The sequence below is a fragment of the Neolamprologus multifasciatus genome, chromosome 4, assembly GCF_963576455.1.
Source record: "Neolamprologus multifasciatus chromosome 4, fNeoMul1.2, whole genome shotgun sequence".
NCBI classification, from domain to species: Eukaryota; Metazoa; Chordata; class Actinopteri; order Cichliformes; family Cichlidae; genus Neolamprologus; species Neolamprologus multifasciatus.
The window spans coordinates 14093765-14103390 of NC_140442.1; the positions used below are offsets into that span (position 1 = coordinate 14093765).

General features: G+C 41.2%; 1 protein-coding gene across 1 annotated transcript; it reads right to left on the minus strand.

Moving 5' to 3' along the window:
• Positions 1 to 343: 343 nt before the first annotated feature.
• On the minus strand, positions 344 to 4005 carry LOC146520030 (transcription factor Sox-8). The gene is made up of 3 exons (XM_085157618.1): positions 3342 to 4005; positions 2729 to 2964; positions 344 to 2634 (listed from the first exon to the last, which is right to left on the minus strand). Exons 1-3 carry the CDS (start codon positions 3755 to 3757, stop codon positions 1892 to 1894), a joined length of 1395 nt encoding a protein of 464 aa, XP_085013744.1. The 5' UTR covers positions 3758 to 4005; the 3' UTR covers positions 344 to 1891.
• Positions 4006 to 9626: the final 5621 nt, after the last annotated feature.

The window sequence follows — 9626 nt, forward strand, 5'->3', positions numbered from 1 at the left end:
TTAAATTTCAGAATCAAGGCTCATGAGTTCTTAAAGCAAAATATTATTTTTGTTATTTATGTAAACACAATTCAGCGCATGATCGGAGCACAATCCAATTAGATTTACTGTGAAGGGATCACAGGGAAAATAATGACTCTATAAAAGTCTCACTACAGCTATAGCAAACAGTACAGATGTTAGACAAGGAGTCTAACAGCTGGTGTTCGGCGAAAAGGCAAACCCAACAACACGGCGTGCTTCTGTTCAGTTAATTCTTTTTTTTTTTCCAGTTTTGTTTTTTGGTAAAGAACAAAAACATCGGAAACCATATGTGAATCCAAAAAGGAAGGACGAATACAAGTATCAACAAAAAGTTTTTTATTAAAAAAAAAAAGTCAGCGCATGAGTTAGCTGTGCATGTGCGAGTGAAACTCTAGTTAATAGAACAACAATTCTTTTCACAGCCTCTCTCAAAAACTGATACACCATAAAGATACAAAACACAGTTCTGCAGACAAAAGCATGATTCTCTGTACGTTTCACATACAGCATGTCACACAACATTACAAACCAAGGCTGTAAGGAATGATATCAAATTAAGGACATAGCCAGAAGCAAGGTAACTGTTGGAGTCTCTGGTGTTGATTACCGATTGTGTGCTGCCCGGAGTTTGTTAATAATTCCTTGTCATATAAAAATACTGACAATAAGCATTAGAAGGCACAAAAATGTTTTATGCGACTGCAGCAGTGAGTTGGCACTTAATGGTTGATGATAAACTGGCAAATACTCGCACACTTAATTTCACTTTTAAACCCTAAATTCTCTTATTTGAGAAAAAGTTAAAAGATGAATTTCGGTTTAAAAAAACAAACGAACCAAAAAACATATAGTTTGTGTCACGGGTTATATATGCAACTTTTTCCCAAGGAAATGGCTCGCGCATGCATGTGCATGTTTGACACCACATTATCTCCCGGACACACCAACGCGGATGCATGTACGTAGACGTAGTCTTGTGTTGTCCATCGACATATACACGAGATCCAGCTGACATGTCACTCAGAGTGTGTGGTGTTATTTTACCCCATTTCCTTTAACCCTAGATCATGACTAATCGCAATTTGCCAAGCATAGATTTCAGACACCTGTTCTGTCCTGTGTGAGTCTGTTGGTCCCGTCTGTTTGTGTGCAACTTGGAATGGAGATGTTTCTGAAAAAATTGGTCTTTAACTGAATAATATCAAACACGGCACTTGTACCACCTTATTTACCTAGTTTTCATTGAAAGCCAAACAGTACTCTAAATAACCAAACCCACATTATATGTGTTCCTCTACTTAAGAACAAAACCAAATAATGCATGAACATAAATAGATATAAGACTTTTATGCCAAAATGACACTAGATTCATAGGAGCCAGTTATTTAAGACTGATCCACTGATGCAAACAGTGTGCGGCGACATGGCTCTGGCCGTTAAGTGTTACTGAAAATGCACATTATAGGTCATGTGTACATTGACAGAGTTTGGCCAAACCATTTCAGTCCTGCACAATTCAGCGTCAGGCCTTATCTTTACCTCAAGTGTGCACACACATGCAATCTTTAACTGGAAAGAAGGGTGTACAGGATGTAGGCGTAGGCGATATGTCCTCATGGAGGAGTCTGGCTCACCAACAACACAATTTCTCTTTGTGTAAAAAGTCTGTACAAGTGTGTTTTCGTCGCAACAATAGAACTCTGTATAAAATCAGCAGGCACTTTTTTCTCTTGTCTGTCTCAGGTTCAAATGGTCACATTTAGCCTACTAGCCCCTACGCACACTACTCCGTCTCCTCCTTACTTCCTTCGTTAGTAGTGCATCGATCTGAATGAGTCTCCAGTGCGAACGGGCTGTTTCTGTACTCTTAAGGTCGAGACAGTGTGGTGTAGACCGGCTGGTCCCAGCTGGATGCGTTGGGGCTGTGAGGAGGAGCCATGGACAGACTGTTGAGGATTGGGCTGCTATAGGGCCGCCTGGATGAATGGAAGTAGGGATACTGATAAAGGCTAGAAGGATAGCTAGAGTAAGGGTTGTAATAGTTGGAGCTCTGAAGGTCAGTATAGTCACACTGGGAGCTGGAGAAAGAGGAAGCGGCCGAGGCAGCTGATGTGGCTGATGTGACACAAGCCTGGCTACTGTACGAGCCGTAATCAGAGTGTGAGGGCGAGCCATGAGAGTGCTCGTTGTAGTGGCTGGGGCTCAGTTGCTCTGTTTTAATATGGAGACGGTGTTGGCCCACCTCACCAGTGGAGGGAGAGGAGGAGGACATGGAGCTCTTTCGGCTCCACGTTGACCCGTTGCTGCTTGTATGGCTGTATGAGGAAGTGTAAGCGCTGCCAGGCAGTGGAGCCTGGCTGTGGCTGTGGTCTGAGGAGCCTGAGGCGTGGCCATTGAGCGGGAGGTACTGGTCAAACTCGTGAACGTCAAAGGTCTCCATATTGCTGATGACATCAGTGCTGAGCTCAGAGATGTCTACATTGCTGAAGTCAATGTTTTGCCTGCTGCTGTCAACAAGTCGACGGCCTTCATGTTTCAAATCCTGCTTCACCCCATGATGGAGGTCTGTTTTAGGAGTAGTGGGTGGTGTAGGTGGACCATGGGGCTGCCCTGAAAAAAAGAGATGTAAATCAGAAATGAAGGTTCATCACTTCAAACACAAAATTATCTCAAGAATTAAACAAATTAGCCGCAAAGTACATACCGGCATGGTCAGGATGGTGGTGTCCGTCACTCATTCCTCCCAGTCCTCCCATCCCTGGTTCAGCTTTGTACATGTGATGAGCCAGTTCTGCTCCAGAATCGGAGTCGCTCTGGCCTGGTTTCACATTCTTCCGTCTTCGAGGCTGGTACTTGTAGTCTGGATGATCTTTCTTGTGCTGAACTCGAAGCCTCTCTGCTTCATCTACGAATGGCCTCTTTTCACTCTCTGAAAGCAAGCTAAGGTAGAAAAATATATAAATAAAATAGAGAAAATTATTGAGCTGAAGTAAACAAAGACACAGTTGTTAAATTTAAAGTTACTTTAGCGCTTTTGTTTCCTAAAAAAACGTCGAGAAAAACACGCATTAAAAGATGTTTTCTGTCTTGGTTTGTTCAAAAAAATCTATTTATTTCCAAATCATTTCACCAAATACAACAAAAGAAAGCGTTATAATATTATAATCATGTCCGTGTTCAAAACTCCAGCCAGGTCTTGGTGACCTGAGTGTCCTTTTGTTTTTTTTTACGTTACTTAATATTCTTGAATTTCCCTACACCCCAATCTACATACATAAATATATATAATTTTATTTGAAATATATATTTTTTCTTACCGCCAAAGTTTCCCCAGGGTCTTGCTCAGTTCTGCGTTGTGCAGGTGTGGATACTGATCCGCGAGCTTTCTGCGGGCCGCTTGCGCCCACACCATGAACGCATTCATGGGTCTCTTGACGTGAGGTTTACTCTTCAGGGATCCGTTCCCTCTCACGGGCATTGGCACCAAGGACCAGTCGTACCCCTTTAGGACCTGAGAGACGGCATCTCGTATACACGCAGGGAACCTTTCATCATCTTCGGAGTCCAGTTTCTTGCCCATACCGGCGAGCAGGGATCCTTGTCCATCGGAGCCTGTCGGCGAGGACGGAGCATCGGAGTCAGACTCGTCCTGGGACATGGAACTGTTTGTACCCGATGGACTGCATGGCTGGTCACCGACACACTTGTCATGCTCCTCCGTCATTTTTAACATTATTTGTTCAGTCCTTTGGAAATGAAAATTCAGATGTTGCCACTGAAGTTCAAGCCTTCACCAAATTGGCCAGTGCGCTTTTGCGCGCGTTGCGCCAAAGTAAATTCCTTTAACAGTTTCAGTCAGTGCGAGCCTGTTGTTTTTCCCCCGCTTTCCTGTTTGTTTGCCTTGTTGTCCCGGGCTGTCTTGGAGGGGGGTGCTGTCGTGAAACTTGTGGTTCTCACTGTGAGCTGAAGTGCTGCATGTTAGAGCAACTTGAGTTGGAGTTTTAAAAGCGTCACTCCACCTTCGGCCTCTGGTTGGCTGGAACAAATCGCTACTTTCTCCTCATTGGTTCAGGATCTATGTGGGCTTCATTATGTTAATGACTTTTTAATCGGTGTCACAATTCTGTTTTTGTTAATTTATTCACGAGGTGTTGCAAGCAGATATTTCACAAATTGTGCATTTCTACAATTATTTCTGACCACAATATGAAAAGCATCTTCATTGTGTTAATGTCAAAATAACCTGACACATTATTGATTGTATACTTTATGATATAGAGTTATATTTTTTTTATTATGTACTGAGATAACATAAAAATAAATAATATTTATATTTCTATCATATTTATTCTGATCGGATCATCAAAAGATGTTGCATGCACAGAGTAAAAAGAGAACTTTTGTATAATCTGACAAAAACAATAGTATGAGGCGCTCAAAAATGTTTTGCTCAAATGGCTCAAAATAATCTTACTTGGCATATTACATCAGGTCTGACAGACTCTCCAGTCAAATTCACAGCAATAGGGTGACACCCTCCACAAGGTTCAACTGATGGGCTTCTCTTTCTTTTTGCATAATACATGTGCTCTTTTAAAACTCATGCAACAATATTTTTAGCTCGATCACCACACGATACTAAGCCTTTCAGATCTTTTTATTTAAATTACTTGTCTCCACACAAACTTATAGGAAAAACTAAATTTAAATCTAAACAAATCATCATGGCTGTGAAGCCCAAGTCTCATCCCAGAACACACCAAAAACAAAGGTTAAAAAGTTTGATAATAAACTGCAGCCCAACTGCAACTTTGACAAATGCTCCAACTTTAGAGACAGAAGTTAACGTATCCTGTTTGTTTGTGATCCATAATTCACTTCTCATCTCCAGTGAAGCATGCTTTTTACGACACAGAAGATACTGAGAGCAGAGAAGATAAGAGTGTAGATTGAATCACAGCCTTTGTTAAAGGTGTCTTTGTTCATATATTGTGGGATGATTTTTATCACTGGCCTCCCCATTAAAAGGTATGTTTGCGCTGGACGGCAGTTTGCTTTGCTCAATGCACACTGCAGGTGGCTGAGGGAAGAGGAGAGCTTGTAATGTGGAAATAATGGAAACTGTGGCTTGGTTATAAAGACGCTGTTTTTCAGTGTGAAAGGTGATGGCTTGCACAGAAAGGTAAGGAGTTTTTATTGTTTGTTCTTTTATTATTAGCAATGGCTTTTTATTGTGACTTTGTATTAACCTTTAGTGTTCAGTGTATTGTGTTTGAGGGACAATGACTGCATGGTCCATGCCACACAAAATAAGCCTGTTTTCCTTGAAAGTATAATTCACAGTTGATATAGTTAAACTGTCTTGCTCTGGCTTGAGCTGTCTTACTTTCTAGCAGCTGCTTTGAAAACACTTAGCTGGATCAAGTTCAGAGTTTGTGTGTGTGTGTGCGTGTGTGTGTGTGTGTGTGTGTGTGTGTGTGTGTGTGTGTGCATGTGTGTGTGTGTGTGTGTGTGTGTGTGTGTGTGTGCGTACGTGCGTGCGCGTGTGTGTGACAGCATCTAGCTGTCAGATGAGAGTGGCTGTGGCCTGTTTCTCTTGTAACACACAGAAAAGTATTAAATATGCACAGCTATTTTTTGCATGTATAGATTCAATTATATTTCTTCATACTAATTTTAGTTATTGTTAACAGCTAAGTAGAAAGATCCACTGGCACAGTTATCAGTAACATCTTGTCAAGTCTCATGAGGTTTAATTCTTGTCACATTTTGACTATTTGAACATTGCCTCTGGATTTCCAATCAAATCATCTCATCTGGGTAACATATAATGCTGTAAAATCCTTCCTCTAATACACCTTTGAAACTGAATCAACTGTTCCTGACTCAAGTCCCACCTTCCCACCAAATTTCATGGAAATTCATCTGCCCGGGCTGAGGTATCCTGCAGAAAGACAAACAAACAAGCAAGTAGATTTCAGTAAGTGTGATGTAGTTCCAAAAGTACTTTATTTGGGTTTTTATTTCTGGGGAAAATTGAGGGATCCATTGTGTTGTAATACCATTTTAATAGCTCCATGTTGACGTAAGTGTGACGCTAAACACATTAAAACTCACTTTAGCATTTAATGAAAAGGCAGAAGAAAAATAAATTCCAAGCAACTCGCACTGACATGACTCTTCAATCATCTGCTCACAGGTATGACAGTGAGTGTAAATCAGCACGAGTCCAACATGAGTGGCAGCTGCCGTCACTTCCCACTTAGCTCTGGGATCGTATTCGTTTTTGGGGTAGACAGCAAGAGACAGAAAGGAGGAGACAGACTTAAACAGACTCCAGCCTTCCCTCTTAATGTCTGCCTGTATTGTGGGGAAAAACTCTGGTCAGAGTTTGTGGGCTTTGGGCTCTTGATTAGAAAAGGAAGAAACAACAGAGGAGAGGCAACCGCGCATGAACCTTAAGTGTCCTAAAGAATGAAGGAAGGTTTTAATTTTCCTATTTTTGTGAGCTTTGTCTCAAAGGAAAGACCCGGGTAAAGATTTTCAGACTTTTGCAGAGCATGTTGGCCAATTTCTCCTGGGCCTCAGTCACTTCTACCCCACATGTAAATTATACTTTCTGGCTTCTAATGTGCATACAAAATTAAATTACACAGTCACCCACAGGAATCTTGCTTCCTTTGGTCTCTGCTTCTGTGTTTTAATACAGTTAGGCACATTTCTTCGTTCAAGCCAAGTTATAATGCTGAGCAGTTAAATTGGCATACATTGTCACAGTATTGACATGATTCTGAAGTTCATCGGGTCATCAGGTCCATAAATACCATATATAAAACATTTAAAACCATACTTTTCTGTGCATGACGTGTAAATCCTGCAACACTGGAATCTTAAAACAACTTCTTTACAATTTCCTACATGAGGATAAGCTCTCTTTGCAGCCACCACAGCATCCTAAACCTAACCCAGAACAGCAGGCCTTCATTTTGTCTAATAATTTCCTTGATTGCACTCTGAGTCAGTTTAAACTTGGTGAACTGTGAAGACTGGCATGCCCTCCCTCTCACCCAGTCAATCCCAACCACTCCATAACCACATGTGGAGCAAACTCCTGGGCTACTAACAAACCATATTTCACCCCTGCACCGCATCAACCAGACCACTTTTCTTTGGTTTCACACTCAGATAGGTTATTTAGGGCAGAATTTACAGTTGTAGCAAATGCTAATGGAAGGCTAAGATGCAGGTTTTAGACATTATTTATTAAGTTATGAAATTAAACATTTAACATGTCTGGGGAAGTTAAAGGATTCATACATGTTTACATCTTTAAGTGTAAACGAATGAAGATTTTTAGCTAGGTTCACACACAGTAAAGCAAACTTTCAGTGACGGATGTACGCACTCCTGTTTTCAGATTCATTGCTACTCATCACACCCCCTCTGAAACCGTGTAGTGGTGGATGTTTTCCATTTTGGTCTGCGGCCAAATGTATTTTCCAGGTTGTCTACTTAGCAAGGTCGAAGACCCGGGGATGCTTGACTCCACTGGTTCCAATCACAGTCCAACCCCCATGACAGCTGCTGCGCGTTAGGACCTCCCATTGACCTCTGACCTCACACTATCCTAAATTCATTCTATTAAAATACCATAATGTGGGGTTTACTGGAGCAATTGCAGGTTTTATTTAAACCTATTAGTAGATGCAGAAAGGTGGAGGTGAGGGGTTGCAAAGAAAGGAGTTTTGAAGAGATGTAAGGGGGAGTGTTTGAAACTGAAGGAAACAATTAGTCCAAAACATCTTTGGGTGTGTTTGGCCTTCGGCCACTCTCACATTTTAATGTCAGGAGCATAAAAAGAGCTCAAGTGTTTCCAGATTATTTGCTGTGTTTTCTCCCTGACACATAACTGCTTAGTGAGGCAGTGGTTTTGCTTGTGATAGTTGTATATGTTCATATGAATTAGGGATTATGAACGGGGAGGTTTTGGAAGTGGTTGCAGTAGCCTTTTGGGGAGAATTATTTTAAGACAGTTCCTCAGTCTCTTGTCATTCGTAGGCCTTTTTGAAAATCTTTGATCTAAAAGCTGTTAGTAGGTATCCTGGTTGTGTGACTCAATTCATGTGCAAGCTTGTGAAGTACAGAAAAGTTGTGACTATCAGCATAATAGTTTCTTAATATTGGGTAAAGGTGAAGCTCTAGGTCGATTCCAGGAGAACAGATCAGTAAACTTTCATTTAATCTTACACATGCACAGTAGAAATGTCCATTCCACATAATTTTCTTCTGAAATAACAGCCTAACTGCTTAGATGCTCAGATCGGACAATATTTCACATATCTTTTCTCAGTATTTTCCCAGGAGGAGTGAGGCGGTATGTGGGTTCCTTTTTTTACACTTTGTGATCTATACCCCCATCATTCTTTCTTTCTTTCTTCCTTGACATCTTCAGGGCATATGTTCTGAGTAAAACTTGTGGTGTGCTCAGTTTTCCACATTGTCTACTTTTTTGATCCTTGATTCTCATAAATCATCTCCCTAATTTGCTTGAGAATTAGATGGTGCGGGACATGTAGACATTAAGAACAGGACTCAGGGGCGGCGAAAGAACAGAAAGCCCACCCCTTAACTTTACGGGAAATGAGAGCCTGTTCCACAATACTAAGTCTATTTAAAGGAGTTGTCTGGCTGTGGAGCCTTTGCCTCATAGTGCTATGATAACTGCGGTGCATTGTTTTTATTTACAGATAATTAAAACAAGAATAAAAAACCCATTTTCACTCTTGATTTTTATGTCCCTTTTACGAGCACAAGACTGCACTGATTTTTGCACGCATGCAAGTGCACAAAGCCAGTGTGCAGCACAGTGCACACACACTAACCAGAGTGAAACCTAAATCTCTTGTGTACAATTCATATATTACAGCATAATTTATAAGCTATTAAAACGATTATTGGTGAAGTGGATCAAATTCTCCAATTAGGCTTTTAGTGCAACCAGCCAAGACTTTCAGTGTTTATGAGCGGCAGTTAGTCTGCATGTCTCCAGCCTGTCTGCAACCTGATTTTGCAAAAACGTAAAAAAAAACAAAAAAAACCGCATAAGCACACCTGCTCCTAACCGCATGAAAAAGTAGTGTGTTGTGATCATCTTGATGAGCTTTATAGTATGTGATGTTACAGCCCTGAGGGTATTCCCATGGCTTGATGTGGATTCACTTAATGTGCAAGTGAAAACTGGTTGGTGCTACAGGATTTACTGTCCCCACAGGGCTCATGTCAGAGAAATTGCAAAACTCCTTTCACGAACTTCAGTTGGACTTTACTTTCAGCCTCGTTCAGAGTAAATAGATTTGGACACTTTTCACCCGGCGTATCGACGACTGAAGTAAACAGTGGACTGACGGCTTGCCCGGATAGCAAAAGACACTGGGGCGGATCCAGTCAGTAGTCGCTGTCTGGAGTCGCTGTCTGGGTACGCTCACTACAGATGATGGTGGCCACAGTTTTTAAGGTTCCCTTAGGGGTTAAAATATAAAAACACTGCAAAAATATTTAGTTGACATATATTCTGTCCTGATTTATTGCTAGGTGATGATTTT

Excerpts from the sequence above, each read along its gene's own strand:
- LOC146520030 (XM_085157618.1), bottom strand. The coding sequence starts at position 3,757 with ATGTTAAAAATGACGGAGGAGCATGACAAGTGTGTCGGTGACCAGCCA. Across the intron at positions 2,965-3,341 it reads ACCCTGGGGAAACTTTGGCG|CTTGCTTTCAGAGAGTGAAA; the intron begins GTAAGAAAAAAT and ends TTTCTACCTTAG. Across the intron at positions 2,635-2,728 it reads CCACCATCCTGACCATGCCG|GGCAGCCCCATGGTCCACCT; the intron begins GTATGTACTTTG and ends TCTTTTTTTCAG.